This window comes from Panulirus ornatus, chromosome 65 (genome assembly GCF_036320965.1).
Source record: "Panulirus ornatus isolate Po-2019 chromosome 65, ASM3632096v1, whole genome shotgun sequence".
Classification (NCBI taxonomy): domain Eukaryota; kingdom Metazoa; phylum Arthropoda; class Malacostraca; order Decapoda; family Palinuridae; genus Panulirus; species Panulirus ornatus.
The window spans coordinates 23,289,229-23,308,542 of NC_092288.1; the positions used below are offsets into that span (position 1 = coordinate 23,289,229).

The 19,314-nt window shown below is 41.1% G+C and overlaps 1 protein-coding gene across 6 annotated transcripts in view; it reads right to left on the reverse strand.

The window, feature by feature from the left end:
* Window positions 1-1,589: 1,589 nt before the first annotated feature.
* LOC139746649 (carbohydrate sulfotransferase 9-like) overlaps window positions 1,590-19,314 on the reverse strand; it is a 67,324-nt gene continuing 49,599 nt past the window's right edge. For all 6 annotated transcript variants that reach the window (XM_071658074.1, XM_071658077.1, XM_071658075.1 and 3 more), the window contains 2 exons: window positions 8,854-8,899; window positions 1,590-3,105 (listed from right to left, as the gene is read on the reverse strand). In XM_071658074.1, coding sequence (XP_071514175.1) covers window positions 2,918-3,105; window positions 8,854-8,899 — 234 coding nt within the window. In that variant the 3' untranslated portion in view covers window positions 1,590-2,917. The remainder of the gene's footprint in view (window positions 3,106-8,853; window positions 8,900-19,314) is intronic.

Consider the following 19,314-nt stretch of genomic DNA (forward strand, 5'->3'; position numbering starts at 1 on the left):
TTTTTTTTTTTTTTTTTTTTTTTTATACTTTGTCGCTGTCTCCCGCGTTTGCGAGGTAGCGCAAGGAAACAGACGAAAGAAATGGCCCAACCCCCCCCCCCCCCCCATACACATGTACATACACACGTCCACACACGCAAATATACATACCTACACAGCTTTCCATGGTTTACCCCAGACGCTTCACATGCCTTGCTTCAATCCACTGACAGCACGTCAACCCCTGTATACCACATGACTCCAATTCACTCTATTTCTTGCCCTCCTTTCACCCTCCTGCATGTTCAGGCCCCGATCACACAAAATCTTTTTCACTCCATCTTTCCACCTCCAATTTGGTCTCCCTCTTCTCCTCGTTCCCTCCACCTCCGACACATATATCCTCTTGGTCAATCTCTCCTCACTCATTCTCTCCATGTGCCCAAACCATTTCAAAACACCCTCTTCTGCTCTCTCAACCACGCTCTTTTTATTTCCACACATCTCTCTTACCCTTACGTTACTTACTCGATCAAACCACCTCACACCACACATTGTCCTCAAACATCTCATTTCCAGCACATCCATCCTCCTGCGCACATCTCTATCCATAGCCCACGCCTCGCAACCATACAACATTGTTGGAACCACTATTCCCTCAAACATACCCATTTTTGCTTTCCGAGATAATGTTCTCGACTTCCACACATTTTTCAAGGCTCCCAAAATTTTCGCCCCCTCCCCCACCCTATGATCCACTTCCGCTTCCATGGTTCCATCCGCTGACAGATCCACTCCCAGATATCTAAAACACTTCACTTCCTCCAGTTTTTCTCCATTCAAACTCACCTCCCAATTGACTTGACCCTCACCCCTACTGTACCTAATAACCTTGCTCTTATTCACATTTACTCTCAACTTTCTTCTTCCACACACTTTACCAAACTCAGTCACCAGCTTCTGCAGTTTCTCACATGAATCAGCCACCAGCGCTGTATCATCAGCGAACAACAACTGACTCACTTCCCAAGCTCTCTCATCCCCAACAGACTTCATACTTGCCCCTCTTTCCAGGACTCTTGCATTTACCTCCCTTACAACCCCATCCATAAACAAATTAAACAACCATGGAGACATCACACACCCCTGCCGCAAACCTACATTCACTGAGAACCAATCACTTTCCTCTCTTCCTACACGTACACATGCCTTACATCCTCGATAAAAACTTTTCACTGCTTCTAACAACTTGCCTCCCACACCATATATTCTTAATACCTTCCACAGAGCATCTCTATCAACTCTATCATATGCCTTCTCCAGATCCATAAATGCTACATACAAATCCATTTGCTTTTCTAAGTATTTCTCACATACATTCTTCAAAGCAAACACCTGATCCACACATCCTCTACCACTTCTGAAACCACACTGCTCTTCCCCAATCTGATGCTCTGTACATGCCTTCACCCTCTCAATCAATACCCTCCCATATAATTTACCAGGAATACTCAACAAACTTATACCTCTGTAATTTGAGCACTCACTCTTATCCCCTTTGCCTTTGTACAATGGCACTATGCACGCATTCCGCCAATCCTCAGGCACCTCACCATGAGTCATACATACATTAAATAACCTTACCAACCAGTCAACAATACAGTCACCCCCTTTCTTAATAAATTCCACTGCAATACCATCCAAACCTGCTGCCTTGCCGGCTTTCATCTTCCGCAAAGCTTTTACTACCTCTTCTCTGTTTACCAAATCATTTTCCCTAACCCTCTCACTTTGCACACCACCTCGACCAAAACACCCTATATCTGCCACTCTGTCATCAGACACATTCAACAAACCTTCAAAATACTCATTCCATCTCCTTCTCACATCACCGCTACTTGTTATCACCTCCCCATTTTGAAATAAAACATAGATTTACATATTGGCTGTGTAACAAAAACACCCAAATATTTGCACTTTAAATAATAATGAGGAACAATTGGTTCATCTGAACAATATCTTATGAAAAAAAAAAAACTCTGGCTATCTCATACTTATCTGATAACACAGCCACTTCCATATTGCTCACTCCTGCAAGCATAGTTTGTACATTTATAAAAATATATATGCATATGTGACTGCCTTCAATGAGCTCAAGATATGCAAAATGTATGATACTAGTCATCACTGCCATTGATTTTCCTTCCCTACAGTGTGAAAGTTTATGCACTTGTCTTTATTCCATGCCCAATAATCAATTACAGCTTCATCTAGGACACTAGTAAAAGACTATGTATTATTCTTTTACAGACTTCCCTTCTGTCACCAATGCTGCTCAAGGTGTATAAACAAAGTAAACACCTAGTTTATTTCATTTATAACTACCCCAGTACCTCTCTCTTTGAGGGAGTCTTGGTGTTACCCAGGATATCTCACTGGAAGCTTCAGCAAACCAAAGCAACATTAGTTTCAGTAACAGGGAAATGTGTCCTCCTGTGAATGGCAAGTTCTTTGAAAAGACTGTAGTGCTAGTAATACAGCCTCACCAGAGGTAACTTTTTAATTGTAGTGTAACCTCATGCAGGGGAACCAAAGATAGGAATGCATGCCAACAGGAAACCTCTATTTTGACTTCATAATAATCTTAAGGGAAAAGGAAACACTTTTGCCTTTTTGGACAAAAAAGGCTTTTCTGTCTGTAGGTTTTCTCAATCTGATCCTTTTTTTTTTTTTTTTTTTTTTACCAGAATTTACATCTAATGCATCTCTATACACTTATACAAAGACTGATACAAATAAGTAACCAAATCATCTTAAGACCATAATATAGTATTCTATAGACTGTATTTTTATTTTCAGGGTAGTGAAATACCTGCAAAACTGAAAATTCATACCATTCATGAATTTCAGTCAAATGATATACAGTATCCCCCTTACTCTACTGTTTTGTACAGTCTATGTATTTCTGAACATCGTACTCAAAGAGCTCAATGTCATATTTATATAGCTGGAGAAGTTGGGTCATCTGGATGTGTGATAGCTGACACAGGTAATGGTCTGCCAGCAGGGCTGTAGAACCATCCTGCGACCTGTTGATGGTCCGTGGAGATAGCATCTCCTGCACACCTGAAACATACAAATACTTGAGTGTGTATGTGAAAGGAGAAAACAGAGTAAATGTGAATAAAAGCAAGTTTATTAGGTACTGCAGTGAAAAGAGAGAGGATATTTGGAGTGTGAGTTTGAATGGAGAGAAAATAAAGTGGTGTGGATATGGCAGTATATGGGAGCTGATGTGAGCTGCAGGTTGCGTTAGGATGTAAAGCCTTGAGTGCACTGAGGAATGTGTCTCTTCAGTGGCAAAAATGAGCATGTTTGATGGTATAGTAATAAATGTGTTTGAGGACAGTATGTGGCGGGAGGAAAATTGATGGAATAAGCAATGATAAAGTAAGAGAAAGGTGTGATAGTAAGAGAAGTATGTATCAGAAAGGTGAAGCAGGTATGTTGAAATTGGTTATGCATACTAAGAGGATGAGTGAGGAAAGAATAACTAAAAGGGTGAAAGATGCTATGAAGGCTGAGTACAGAACATGCAAGAGGGCGTATGGGGAGCAGGGGACAGCGTAAACTGGAGAGATGTGATTCACAGGCGCCCTTATCCTGTTACATCTAACACTTGTACAGAAATTGGAGTGCCATGATCATGTTCAATGATATTCTATTACCAACATCCATCCACAGAAATATTCATGGTTTGCTAACGACAGTGCTGAGTGGCACTCATCCAAAAATGCAATTTTCAGATGGTAGGATTCAAGACATCCTTGAATCCTTCCAACAATGGGATGGGCCTTACAGTAAGATTTGAGTTCTCACCTGCTAAGGGTACTGGTGAAATTTTTACCAAAACCTTACAAAAACTAAATTTTCAAAAAATCTTATATAAGCATCCAATACCTTTTGAAAATTCAGAAAATTTTTGTGGTTGCACTTTAATAAAAGACTTAATTGGTAAACACTTAGTGAAATAATGTGGAAAAAAACTAAATATTTTAAAATACTTAACTAATAGCTAGTGGGGTGCCAACAGAAAATCTTTATTGTGTACAGGTCCAAGATCAGGTCAAAACAAGACTATGGCTAACAGGTATGTGCTTCGGCAAGTGGCTATACCTTGAGAAGGCTAAGTGCAACTCAGAACAAATGCCTAAGAATATGTCTTGGAGCAGTAGCATCCACAAAAATTGCTAGAACAGCAGTGGAAGCAAATGTACCTTCCCTCTGATTTTCTTAAGAGCACCAAAGTTTTATGTATAGCTTTGCAAGGGCCAGGAAAAAGAACAAGAACCACCCTGCTCTACAAATGAGAACATTCCTAAACCAACTGATAGTGTCTCTGGGTAGAAAAAATTTCATTGTGGGATAAGTCATTCATGTCATTCTCCCATTCAAACAGCAACAGAGTTGAGAAAATCCATTAGTTAGTTCTAAAACCCAGTGATTACTGTTGAGGTCATGAACTCAGGTTTAGGAGGTCTAGGAAAACTTGAGACACCAGCTAACAAGAACTGCACAGCAAAATCCTCTGGCATTAAAAAATGTTTACCCAACCTTGGGGAAACGAAATCACTAAAACCCCTAAAGAACAATACATACAAAAACCTCCTCCTTGAAGATTAACTGAGGAAGATAGGAAAAAATGTTAGTTCTAATGGTTGTCAGCTTCACTGCACTTTGTCAAACAATGAAAACACAAAGTTGGTAGCGGGCCATTCATTTTGATGGCAAGGGGTAAACATGAGGAACTAATAATATGAGTAGAATCAAGTGGTTATAAGAGGTGTATGTACATATGGAGAGAGTATGTCTACAAATATTATTGTGGCTAAAACATTAAAAAAAGTGAATGGGATATGGAATAAGTTGTGAAGACACTGATAAAAGATGTAGAATGTGTTTTGAAGAAGAAAAAGCTACAACTGAACATCAGATTCAAGAATATAAAACAATGTCTAGGATATATATGTGGATGGCGATATCAAACATATTGTGAAACCAATGATAAAAGAAGTAAGATGTGTTCTAAAGATTATTTTTTTATATTTTATTATACTTTGTCGCTGTCTCCCGCGTTTGCGAGGTGGCGCAAGGAAACAGACGAAAGAAATGGCCCAACCCCCCCCATACACATGTATATACATACGTCCACACACGCAAATATACATACCTACACAGCTTTCCATGGTTTACCCCAGACGCTTCACATGCCCTGATTCAATCCACTGACAGCACGTCAACCCCGGTATACCACATCGCTACAATTCACTCTATTCCTTGCCCTCCTTTCACCCTCCTGCATGTTCAGGCCCCGATCACACAAAATCTTTTTCACTCCATCTTTCCACCTCCAATTTGGTCTCCCTCTTCTCCTTGTTCCCTCCACCTCCGACACATATATCCTCTTGGTCAATCTTTCCTCACTCATCCTCTCCATGTGCCCAAACCACTTCAAAACACCCTCTTCTGCTCTCTCAACCACGCTCTTTTTATTTCCACACATCTCTCTTACCCTTACGTTACTCACTCGATCAAACCACCTAACACCACACATTGTCCTCAAACATCTCATTTCCAGCACATCCATCCTCCTGCGCACAACTCTATCCATAGCCCACGCCTCGCAACCATACAACATTGTTGGAACCACTATTCCTTCAAACATACCCATTTTTGCTTTCCGAGATAATGTTCTCGACTTCCACACATTCTTCAAGGCCCCCAGGATTTTCGCCCCCTCCCCCACCCTATGATCCACTTCCGCTTCCATGGTTCCATCCGCTGCCAGATCCACTCCCAGATATCTAAAACACTTCACTTCCTCCAGTTTTTCTCCATTCAAACTCACCTCCCAATTGACTTGACCCTCAACCCTACTGTACCTAATAACCTTGCTCTTATTCACATTTACTCTTAACTTTCTTCTTCCACACACTTTTCCAAACTCAGTCACCTCAGTTCTAGAGATGAATAAGGTAAATATTCAAGAATGTAATAAAATGTAATAAATGTAATAAATTTGGAATATCGGTGAAGGGGCTATTGGGGAGGAATAACAAGCAGTGGTGAGGTGAGAAGATGGAGTGAGTATTTCAAAGGTTTGGTGAATGTATTTGATGATAGAGTGGCAGATATAAAAGTGGATGGGAATATCATATATACTGTGAAACTAATGATAAAAGAAGTAAGATGTGTTCTAGAGATGAATAGGGTAAATGTTCAAGAATGTAATAAAATGGGAACATCGGTGAAGGGGGCTAATGGGAAGGTAATAACAAGTAGTGGTGAAGTGGGAAGATGGAGTGAGTATTTTGAAGGTTTGTTGAATGTATTTGATGATACAGTGGCAGATGTAGGGTGTTTTGGTTGAGGTGGTGTGCAGAGTGAGGGTCAAGGAGAATGATTTGGTAAACAGAGAAGGGGTAATGAAAGCCGGCAAGGTGGTGGGTTTGGATGGTATTGCAGTGGAATTTATTAAAAAAGGGGATGACTGTGTTGTTGACTGGTTGGGAAGGATATTCAATGTATGTATGGCTCAAGTTGAAGTGCTTGAGGATTGGCTGAATGCATGCATAGTGCTACTGCATGAGGGCAAAGGGGATAAAGGGGAGTGTTCAAATTACAGAGGTATAAGTTTGCTGAGTATTCCTGGGAAATCATATGGGAGGGTATTGACTGAGAAGGTAAAAGCATGTACAGAGCATCAGATTGGGGAAGAGCAGTGTGAAGTCAGAAGTGGTTGAGGATGTGTGAATCAGGTTTTTGCTTTGAAGAATATATGTGGGTTATACTTAGAAAAACAGATGGATTTGTATGTAGCATTTATGGATCTGGAGAAGGCATATAATAGAGTTAATAGAGATGCTCTGTGAAAAGTGTTAAGAGTATATGGTGTGGGAGGTAAGTTGGTAGAAGCATTGAAAAGTTTTTATCAAGGATGTAAGGCATGTGTATGAGTAGGAAGAGAGGAAAGTGATTGGTTCCCAGTGAATGTCAGTTTGCGGCAGGGGTGTGTGATGTCTCCATAGCTGTTTAATTTGTTTATAGATGGGGTTATTAGGGAGGTGAATGCAAGAGTTTTGAAGAGAGGGGCAAGTATGCAATCTGTTGTGGATGAGAGGGCTTGGGAAAAGAGTCAGTTGTTCACTGATGATACACTGCTGGTGGCTGATTCGGGTGAGAAACTGCAGAAGCTGGTGACTAAGTTTGGTAAAGTGTGTGAAAGAAGGAAGCTGAGAGTAAATGTGAATAAGAGCAAGGTTATTTGGTTCAGTAGGGTTGAGGGACAAGTCAATTGGGAAGTATGTTTGAATGGAGAAAAACTGGAGGAAGTGAAGTGTTTTAGATATCTGGGAGTGGATTTAACAGCGGATGGAACCATGGAAGTGGAAGTGAGTCACAGGGTGGGGGAGGGGGCGAAGGTTCTGGGAGTGTTGAAGAATGTGTGGAAGGCGAGAACGTTATCTCAGAGCAAAAATGGGTATGTTTGAAGGAATAGTGTTCCCAACAATGTTATATGGTTGAGAGGCATGGGCTATAGATAGGGTTGTGCGGAGGAGGGTGGATGTGTTGGCAATTAAATGTCTAAGGGCAATATGTGGTGTGAGGTGGTTTGATCAAGTAAGTAATGAAAGGGTAAGAGAGATGTATGGTAATAAAAAGAGTGTGGTTGAGAGAGCAGAAGAGGGTGTATTGAAATGGTTTGGTCACATGGAGAGGATAAGTGAGGAAAGATTGACAAAGAGGATGTATGTGTCAAAGGTGGAGGGAACGAGGAGAAGTGGGAGAACAAATTGGAGGTGGAAGGATGGAGTGAAAAAGATTCTGAGAAATTGTGGCCTGAAGATACAGAAGGGTGAATGGCATGCAAAGAATAGAGTGAATTGGAACAATGTGGTATACCAGAGTCAACATGCTTTCAATGGATTGAACCAGGGCATGTGAAGCATTTGGGGTAAACCATGGAAAGTTTTGTGGGGCCTGGATGTGGAAAGGGAGCTGTAGTTTTGGTGCATTACACATGACAGCTAGAGACTGAGTGTGAACGAATGTGGCCTTTGCTGTCTTTTCCTAGCGCTACCTTGTGCGTGAGTGTGGAGAGGGGGGTGCCATTTCATGAGTGGCGGGGTGGCGATGGGAATGGATAAAGGCAGCAAGTATGAATATGTACATGTGTATATATGTATATGTCTGTGTATGTATATGTATGTATACGTTGAAATGTATAGGCATGTATATGTATGTGTGTGGGCATGTGTGTATATACATGTGTATGTGGGTGGGTTGGGCCATTCTTTCATCTGTTTCCTTGAGCTACCTCGCTGATGCGATAGACAGTGACAAAGTATAATGAAATAATATAAATAATAATAAAATGTCTAAGATATAAAGTGGATGGAATAAGGAATACAGTAAAGACAATAGCAGAAGATGTGCAACATGTTCTGAAGAAGAAAATCAGACACGTGAACATTACATTCAAGAAGGTAATATAATTATGTTTAGAATAAAAGATGATAGAGTACATACTGCTATGACATTAATAAAACAAATTAATGAGGTTGGTAAACTTTGGAGATTACACAAACATAAAATTATTATATGATGACTACATGTAAAGCCAGCTGAAATATGCATCGCATTTTACTTAAGTTTCTCTGTTCTTTTCAGAATAAAATTTTTGTAACTATTGAAATTGGTGTTATATGATAAAAATTATCAATATACCAGTTCAGTGATACCTGTTTATCAAAGTATTACTAATCACTGCTTATCTTAAAAAGTTTCATATATACAATGCTGAATGGTACATACCAGAGGAGAATATGATATGGTTGGCATCTTCATCCAAGGTTTCCACCTGGAAAGAAAGATGCATTGACGAAAAATAAAAACTACACAAATACTCCCACTCTCACAAAAGTGTTAAGAAATGTATTAATAATACTGATAAATATTAACTACATTAACAAAGGCCAACAAGAATCTGCATCATGTAAAAATACATGAACTTAGTTACTTGCTCACCACAAAAAATATACAGAACTCTATTGCAAACGATGAAAATGGAGAGTGCTTTTCCTGACTTTGTTTAGGCACCTAATTTGGTAAACTACAGAATTTCTTCACATAAAATAGCAAAACAAAACATGAAAGGTAAGCTAGGAGGACAATTCAAGGAGTCTTTAACAAATACAGTATTTAGAGTATTGAACTGAAGTAGCAAATGGAAATATATTTGATAAAGGAATGTTTTCTCAGGTGTGTCACTCCTCACTCTTCTAAGGTGGGCATATTCAATGCCTCTAACCTAGTGTTTCTCAGCTTGATTTGTCTAACAACCCCCACATCTGGATCTTTGTTCACAACAACTAACTACAATCCCTACAGGTGTAAACAGACAGTGGCCTTTGGGATAAATTTTTGCCCACAAATTCTACTATTATTATTATCATTATTCATTTTTTTATCTATTCATTATACTTTGTCGCTGTCTCCCACGTTAGCGAGGTAGTGCAAGGAAACAGATGAAAGAATGGCCTAACCCACCCACATACACATGTATATACATACACATCCATACAGGCACATATACATACCTATACATCTCACCGTATACATACATATACACACACAGACTTATACACATGTACATAATTCATACTGTCTGCCCTTATTCGTTCCAGTTGCCAGCCCACCACACATGAAATAACAACCCCGTCCCCCCGCATGTAAGCGAGGTAGTGCTAGGAAAGACAACAAAGGCCGGCCACATTCATTCACACTCAGTCTCTAGCTGTCATTTGTAATGCACCGAAACCACAGCTCCCTTTCTACATCCAGGCCCCACAGAACTTTCCATGGTTTACTTCAGATGCTTTACATGCCCTGGTTCAATCCATTGACAGCATGTCAACCCCAGTATACCACATTGTTCCAATTCACTCTATTCCTTGCATGCCTTTCACGTGAACCTCCTGCATGTTCAGGCCCCAATCGCTCAGAATCTTTTTCACTCCATCCTTCCACCTCCAATTTGGTTTCCCACTTCTCATTCCCTCCACCTATGACACATATATCCTCTTGTTCAATCTTTCCTCACTCATTCTCTCCATGTGACCAAACCATTTCAATACAACCTCTTCTGCTCTCTCAACCACACTTTTTATTACCACATATCTCCCTTAGGTAGTGAGTGGTGGGTGGTGGAATGAAGAAGTAAGAATATTAGTGAAAGAGAAGAGAGAGACATTTGAACGATTTTTGCAGGGAAAAAATGGAAATGAGTGGGAGAGGTATAAAAGAAAGAGGCAAGAGGTCAAGAGAAAGGTGCAAGAGGTGAAAAAGAGGGCAAATGAGAGTTGGGGTGATGTGAGAAGGAGATGGAGTGAGTATTTTGTAGGTTTGTTGAATGTGTTTGATGATAGAGTGGCAGATGTGGGGTGTCTTGGTCGAGGTGGTGTGCAAAGTGAGAGAGTTAGGGAAAATGATTTGGTAAAAAGAGAAGACGTAGTAAAAGCTTTACGGAAGATGAAAGCCGGCAAAGCAGCAGGTTTGGATGGTATTGCAGTGGAATTTATTAAAAAAGGGGGTGACTGTATTGTTGACTGGTTGGTAAGGTTATTCAATGTATGTATGATTCATGGTGAGGTGCCTGAGGATTGGCGGAATGCTTGCATAGTGCCATTGTACAAAGGCAAAGGGGATAAGAGTGAGTGCTCAAATTACGGAGGTATAAGTTTGTTGAGTATTCCTGGTAAATTATATGGAAGGGTATTGATTGAGAGAGTGAAGGCATGTACAGAGCATCAGATTGGGGAAGAGCAGTGTGGTTTCAGAAGTGGTAGAGGATGTGTGGATCAGGTGTTTGCTTTGAAGAATGTATGCGAGAAATACTTAGAAAAACAAATGGATTTGGATGTGCTGGAAATGAGATGTTCGAGGACAATATGTGGTGTGAGGTGGTTTGATCGAGTAAGTAATGTAAGGGTGAGAGAGATGTGTGGAAATAAAAAGAGTGTGGTTGAGAGAGCAGAAGAGGGTGTTTTGAAATGGTTTGGTCACATGGAGAGAATGAGTGGGGAAAGATTGACCAAGAGGATATATGTGTCAGAGGTGGAGGGAACAAGGAGAAGTGGGAGACCAAATTGGAGGTGGAAAGATGGAGTGAAAAAGATTTTGAGTGATCGGGGCCTGAACATGCAGGAGGGTGAAAAGCGTGCAAGGAATAGAGTGAATTGGAACGATGTGGTATACCGGGGTCGACGTGCTGTGAATGGATTGAACCAGGGCATGTGAAGCATCTGGGGTAAACCATGCAAAGTGTGTGGGGCCTGGATGTGGAAAGGGAGCTGTGGTTTCGGTGCATTATTACATGACAGCTAGAGACTGAGTGTGAACGAATGGGGCCTTTGGTGTTTTTCCTAGCGCTACCTCGCACACATGAGGGGGAGGGGGTTGTTAGTCCATGTGTGGCGAGGTGGCAATGGGAACAAATAAAGGCAGACAGTATGAATTATGTACATGTGTATATATGTATATGTCTGTGTGTATATATATGTGTACATTGAGATGTATAGGTATGTATATTGTGAGTGTGTGGACGTGTATGTATATACATGTGTATGTGGGCGGGTTGGGCCATTCTTTCGTCTGTTTCCTTGCGCTACCTCGCTAACGCAGGAGACAGCGACAAAGCAAAATAAATAAAAAAAATAAAAATAAATCTCCCTTACCCTTTCATTACTTACTCAATCAAACTACCTCACACCACATACCGTCCTCAAACATCTAATTTCCAACACATCCACCCTCCTCAGAACAACCCTATCTATAGCCCACACCTTGCAACCAAATAACATTGTTGGAACCACTATTCCTTCAAACATACCCATTTTGGCTTTCCAAGATAATGATCTCGCTTTCACACATTCTTCAACTCTCCCAGAACCTTTGTCCTCTCTCCCACCCTGTGACTCACTTCCATGGTTCCATCTGCTGCCAAATCCACTCCTAGATATCTAAAACACTTCACTTCCTCCAGGTTTTCTAGATTCAAACTTACCTCCCACTTGACTTGTCCCTCAACCCTACTGTACCTAATAACCTTGCTCTTATTCACATTTACTCTCAGCTTTCTTCTTCACACTCTTTACCAAACTCAGTAACCAGCTTCTGCAGTTTCTCACCCAAATCAGCCACCAATGCTGTATCATCAGCGAACAACTGACTCACTTCCCAAGCCCTTTCATCCACAACAGACTGCTTTCTTGCCCCTCTCTCTTCAAAACTCGTCCATTCAGCTCCCTAACCACCCCACCCATAAACAAATTAAACAACCATGGAGACATCACGCACCCCTGCCGCAAACTGACATTCACTGAGAACCAATCACTTTCCTCTCTTCCTATTCATACACATGCCTTACACCCTTGATAAACACTTTCCACTGCTTCTAACAACTTGCTCCCACACCATGTACTCTTAATACCTTCAACAGAGCACTTCTATCAACTCTATCATATGCCTTCTCCAGATCCATAAATGCTACATACAGATCCATCTGTTTTTCTAAGTATTTCTCACATACATTCTTCAAAGCAAACACCTGATCCACACATCCTCTACAACTTCTGAAACCACACTGCTCTTCCTCAATCTGATGCTCTGTACATGCCTTGACCCTCTAAATTAATATATATTTATTTATTTTCTATTTTGCTTTGTCGCTGTCTCCCACGTTACTGAGGTAGCACAAGGAAACAGACGAAAGAATGGCCCAACCCACCCACATACACATGTATATAAATACATGTCCACACACGCAAATATACATACCTATACATCTCAACATATAAATATATATACACACACAGACATATACATATATACACATGTACATAATTCATTATCCCTGGGGATAGGGGAGAAAGAATATTTCCCAAGCATTCCCTGCGTGTCGTAGAAGGCAACTAAAAGGGGAGGGAGCGGGTGGCTGGAAATCCTCCCCTCTCATTTTTTTTTAATTTTCCAAAAGAAGGAACAGAGAAGGGGGCAAGGTGAGGATGTTCCCTCTAAGGCCCAGTCCTCTGTTCTAAACACTACCTCGCTAATGCGGGAAATGGCGAACAGTATGAAGAAAAAAAACAATTCATAGTCTTACTTCATTCATTCCCATCGCCACCTCGCCACACATGAAATAACAACCCTCTCCCCCTCATGTGTGCGAGGTAGCGCTAGGAAAAGACAACAAAGGCCCCATTCGTTCACACTCAGTCTCTAGCTGTCATGTAATAATGCACCAAAACCACAGCTCCCTTTCCACATCCACGCCCCACAGAACTTTCCATGGTTTACCCCAAATGCTTCACATGCCCTGGTTCAATCCATTGACAGCATTTCGACCCCAGTATACCACATCATTCCAATTCACTCTATTCCTTGCACGCCTTTGACCCTCCTGCATGTTCAGGCCCCGATCACTCAAAATCTTTTTCACTCCATCTTTCCACCTGCAATTAGGTCTCCCACTTCTCCTCGTTCCCTCCACCTCTGACACATATATCCTCTTGGTCAATCTTTCCTCACTCATTCTCTCCATGAGACCAAACCATTTCAAAACACCCTCTTCTGCTCTCTCAACCACACTCTTTTTATTACCACACATCTCTCTTACCCTTTCATTACTTACTCGATCAAAATACCTCCTACCACATATTGTCCTCAAACATCTCATTTCCAGCACATCCACCCTCCTCCGCACAACTCTATCTATAGCCCACGCCTCACAACCATATAACATTGTTGGAACCATTGTTCCTTTAAACATAGCCATTTTTGCTTTCCGAGATAATGTTCTCAACTTCCACACATTCTTCAACGCTCCCAGGACTTTCACCCCCTCCCCCTCACTTCCGCTTCCATGGTTCCATCCGCTGTCAAATCCACTCCCAGATATCTAAAACACTTTACTTCCTCCAGTTTTTCTCCATTCAAACTTACCTCCCAGTTGACTTGACCCTCAACCCTACTGTACCAAATAACCTTGCTCTTATTCACATTTACTCTCAACTTTCTTCTTTCACACACTTTACCAAACTCAGTCACCAGCTTCTGCAGTTTCTCACATGAATCAGCCACCAGCGCTGTATCATCAGCGAACAACAACTGACTCACTTCCCAAGCTCTTTCATCCATAACAGACTGCATACTTGCCCGTCTTTCCAAAACTCTTGCATTCACCTCCCTTACAACCCCATCCATAAACAAATTAAACAACCATGGAGACATCACACACCCCTGCCACAAACCTACATTCACTGAGAACCAATCACTTTCCTCTCTTCCTACACGTACACATGCCTTACATCCTCAATGAAAACTTTTGACTGCTTCTAATAACTTCCCTCCCACACCATATATTCTTAATACCTTCCACAGAGCATCTTTATCAACTCTATCATATGCCTTCTCCAGATCCATAAATGCTACATACAAATCCGTTTTTCTAAGTATTTCTCACGTACATTCTTCAAAGCAAACACCTGATCCACACATTCTCTACCGTTTCTGAAACCACACTGCTCTTCCCCAATATGATGCTCTGTACATGCCTTCACCCTCTCAATCAATACCCTCCCATATAATTTCCCAGGAATACTCAACAAACTTATACCTCTGTAATTTGAGCATTCACCTTTGTCCCCTTTGCCTTTGTACAATGGCACTATGCAAGCATTCTGCCAATCCTCAGGCACCTCACCATGAGTCATACATACATTAAATAACCTTACCAACCAGTCAACAATACAGTCACCCCCTTTTTCAATAAATTCCACTGCAATACCATCCAAACCCGCTGCCTTGCCGGCTTTCATCTTTCGCAAAGCTTTTACTACATCTCTGTTTACCAAATCATTTTCCCTAACCCCCTCACTCTGCACACCACCTCAACCGAAACACCCTATATCTGCCACTCTATCATCAAACACAATCAGCAAACCTTTAAATACTCACTCCATCTCCTTCTCACATCACCACTACTTGTTATCACCTCCCCATTAGCCCCCTTCACTGAAGTTCCCATTTGTTCCCTTGTCTTACACACTTTATTTACCTCCTTCCAAAACATCTTTTTATACCCTCCCACATAATTTCCCAGGAATACTCAACAAACTTATACCTCTGTAAGCTGAACACTCACCTTTATCCCCTTTGCCTTTGTACAATGGCACTATGCATGCATTCCACTAATCCTCAGGTACTTCACCATGAGCCATACATACACTTAATATCCTTACCAACCAGTCAACAACACAGTCATCCCCATTTTTAATATATTCCACTGTAATACCATCCGAACCCCTTCGCCTTGCTGGCTTTCATCTTCCGCAAAGCTTTCACTACGTCTTCTATGTTTACCAAACTATTCTCCCTGACCCTCTCACTTCGCTCACCACCTCAAACAAAACACCCTATATCTGCCACTCTATCATCTAACACATTCAACAAACCTTCAAAATCTCCTTCTCCTTCTCACATCACCACTACTTGTTATTACCTCCCTATTAGCCCCCTTCACCAATGTTCCCATTTGTTCTCTTTTCTTACACACTTTATTTACCTTCTTTCAAAACATCTTTTTATTCTCCTTAAAATTTAATGATACTCTCTCAACCCAACTCTCATTTGCCCTCTTTTTCATCTCTTACGCCTTTCTCTTGACCTCCTGCCTCTTTCTTTTATACATCTCCCAGTCATTTGCACTATTTCCCAGCAAAAATCGTCCAAATGCCTCTCTCTTCTCTTTCACTAACACTCGTACTTCTTCATCCCACCACTTACTAACCTTTCTAATCTGCCCACCTCCCACTTTTCTCATGCCACAAGCATCTTTTGCACAACCCATCACTGCTTCCCTAAATACATCTCATTCCTCCCTCACTGCTCTTACATCCTTTGCTCTCACCTTTTTCCATTCTGCACTCAGTCTCTCTTGGTACTTCCTCACACAAGTCTTCCCAAGCTCACTTACTCGCACTGATCTCTTCACCCCAACATTTTCTCTTCTTTCCTGAAAACCTCTACAAATCTTCACCTTTGCCTCCACAAGATAATGATCAGACATCCCTCCAGTTGCACCTCTCAGCACATTAACATCCAAAAGTCTCTCTTTCATACGCCTATCAATTAACACTTAATCCAATAACGCTCTCTGGCCATCTCTCCTACTTACATATGTATACTTATGTATATCTCTCTTTTTAAACCAGGTATTCCCAATCACCAGTCCTTTTTCAGCGCACAAATCTACAAGCTCTTCACCATTTCCATTTACAACACTGAATATCCCATGTGCACCAATTATTCCCTCAACTGCCACATTAGTCACCTTTGCATTCAAATCACCTATCACTATAACCTGATATTGTGCATCAAAACTGCTAACACACTCGCTCAGCTTTTCACAAAACACTTGCCTCTCATTATCTTTCTTCTCGTGCCCAGGTGCATAGGCACCAATAATCACCCATCTTTCCCCATCCACTTTCAGTTCTACCAATATCAGTCTAGAGTTTACTTTCTTACACTCTATCACATACTCCCACAACTCCTGTTTTAGGAGTAGTGCTACTCCTTCCTTGTCTTCTCACCAACCCCTGACTTTACTACCAAAACATTCCCAAACCACTCTTCCCCTTTACCCTTGAGCTTCGTTTCACTCAAAGCCAAAACATTCAGGTTCCTTTCCTCAAACATACTACCTATCTCTCCTTTTTTCTCATCCTGGTTACATCCACACACATTTAGACATGCCAATCTGAGCTTTCAAGGAGGATGAGCACTCCCTGCATGATTCCTTCTGTTTCCCCTTTTAGAAAGGTAAAATACAAGGAGGGAAGGGTTTCTAGACCCCCGCTCCCGCCACAAATTCTACAGGGGTAAAAATAAAAGTAACTTCAAAACTTGACCGACTTGCCCTACATTGCAGTGTTAGTTCACTTCCCCCTTCTATAGGGATTACTTTGGTAGTTGCTTCCAAGAACACACAACACTCGGCAAGCAGGTGTGTCACATGATTATTGTGTGACCACTGACAACTCCAAGGTGTGCTGTTTTGATACTGCTTATTTCCCTGCTCCTCAAAGCTTTGGAACTCTCTACCTTTTCACATCTTTTCCAATGACTCTACCATGTTGCACTTTCCCTATAACTCTAACTTGTCAAATTTTGAGACAGGTTTTTCACTTCCTCCAAAATTCATAAACACTTTTCCTGGTCTCCTCTTTTTTCCTTTCGTAACCCTCTCTATGTTTCAAAAAGGCCTGGCTTTGATGTGGACTTTTGTCCATGACTGGAGCCTCCAACTTGAAAAAAAAATAATAATAAATGCTTTCCGGCAGTCCAGATACAAATTATCCATCCAGCTTGCCCTTAGGTCTGAGTGGTCTAAGACAGAACTCACTCTCAAGTAGAAATCTAAGAGGTTTCTTACAAAAAACTTCCTTTCCCTAAAACCATGCTCTCTCTCACTTACATAATTCCTCCTCTAGTCATCCATTTGCTTTCCCATTGTCGTTTTTTCTTTTCTAGAAACTAACAGTCCACAATCATGAGCAAGCCAGTCTGTAGTTCAATGCCTGTTCCCAGACACCTTTCTGATAGACAAGAATGCTGTTGGCCCTTTTCACTCTCTTGGCACTTGCTTTTCTCCATCATCATCTTGAAAAGTGTTCTAATTAGTCTGTCCAGTGCATTTGTACACATCTTCATCATATTTTGTGAAATTTCAATAGAACCAAGAGTGAGCCTTCTATGGGTCAAGAGCTTTTAGTACTGTTTAAAACCTCCTCTCCACTCCAACTTACTGGTGATGGGGCTATAGTGAATTCCATTGTGAAAACAATTTTGAACACATTTAATTCTTCACATACCCTTACATCATCCTCTACAATTCTTCCCTCTGAATCCCTTAGCCAGATAAGCTGTTCTTTAATTGACAATCTACAATATTCTTTTCAAGTTTCTGTGTTCCACCTTTCAATTTCTGCTATACTCATTCCTTGCTCTCTTATGCCTAGCAAAATCTGGCTAGTTGGCGAGTCACCTATATCTTTGCTACTGCACATCTCAAAGCTCCTTTGCTTTTCAACATCTTTTCTTACACCATTCTTCCCTCTTTCCTAATATTCCCTCTACACTGAGGGCACTGGAGCTATCAGTAGCCATGTTTCTACTCCTTCAAGGTAAAACTCACAGAACCACTCATGACAATGCCCTGGTTCTTGGCCATGATTTCCATTTCCCAATCTACATTACCAAAGATATTGTTGAGGATGGTGATTGAGACGAGCTGAGAGGGCAGTTGTTTTGTGCCTGACATGGCATTTAATTGAATAAATATTTTGTTAGTGGTATACATATTAAGGATGAGAGGGTCTGTGAGTATTGGTTGCTGAAGTATGAGGCAAAGGTAAGCTATTTCTGTTTGGAGGATGGTGCTTAGTTAAGGAATGGTTTGCATGTTAGGGGTCTAACACTGTTGCAAAGAACTGAGAGCCAAGTACACTGAGGAGGAATTGTATTGGGAGATTCTTTGTTTCATTATGTATGTGATGAGTGTTCAGACTTGCTAGGCCATGACTGTTCTCAATGCTCTGGTTTGGTCATGGTCTCAATGCTCTAGTTTGTGTGGCTTGCAGCTTTATCCTATTTGCTTTTGAAAGGGTGGATGACTAGGCAAATGAAACATAGTTTAAGGTGGTGTAGATGAATTGTTTGTTGGGGACATCAAGGGATTTTTTCATTGTCAAAATCTTACACCAGTTAAGAGTTCTGGGGGCATTTGATTTGTGTCCCTGCTTTTGTGCTGATATTTGTATAGTATGAGAAGTGAATGTTTGTATCATGTGTGATGCCCAGAATACCATGTGTTCTGCCAAGTGAAGTGACAGTCCATTCAAAGTGAAAGGAGGGTGCAGGTTGAATTTGTGTCTATTGAGGTTAGAAGAGTGACAAAAACTTTTGTAGAAATTCAGATATTCTGCTTTGGGTGGGCCATTGTTCCGGTTGTTTCATAGAGTGGTGCTTGATTTTTGTTACTAAAGTGTCAGGGTATTGTGATGTGATTGTGAGATTGTCTGCTTATGAGAAGGCCACTATATTGTAGTTTGCGTGAGGTAATGAGAGGTCACATGGAAAGAGACTGAAGGGCGTTGGAAAAAGAACTCCTTAGGGAACTCCATCATAAAGCTTAAGTGATTAAGTGCATGTGAT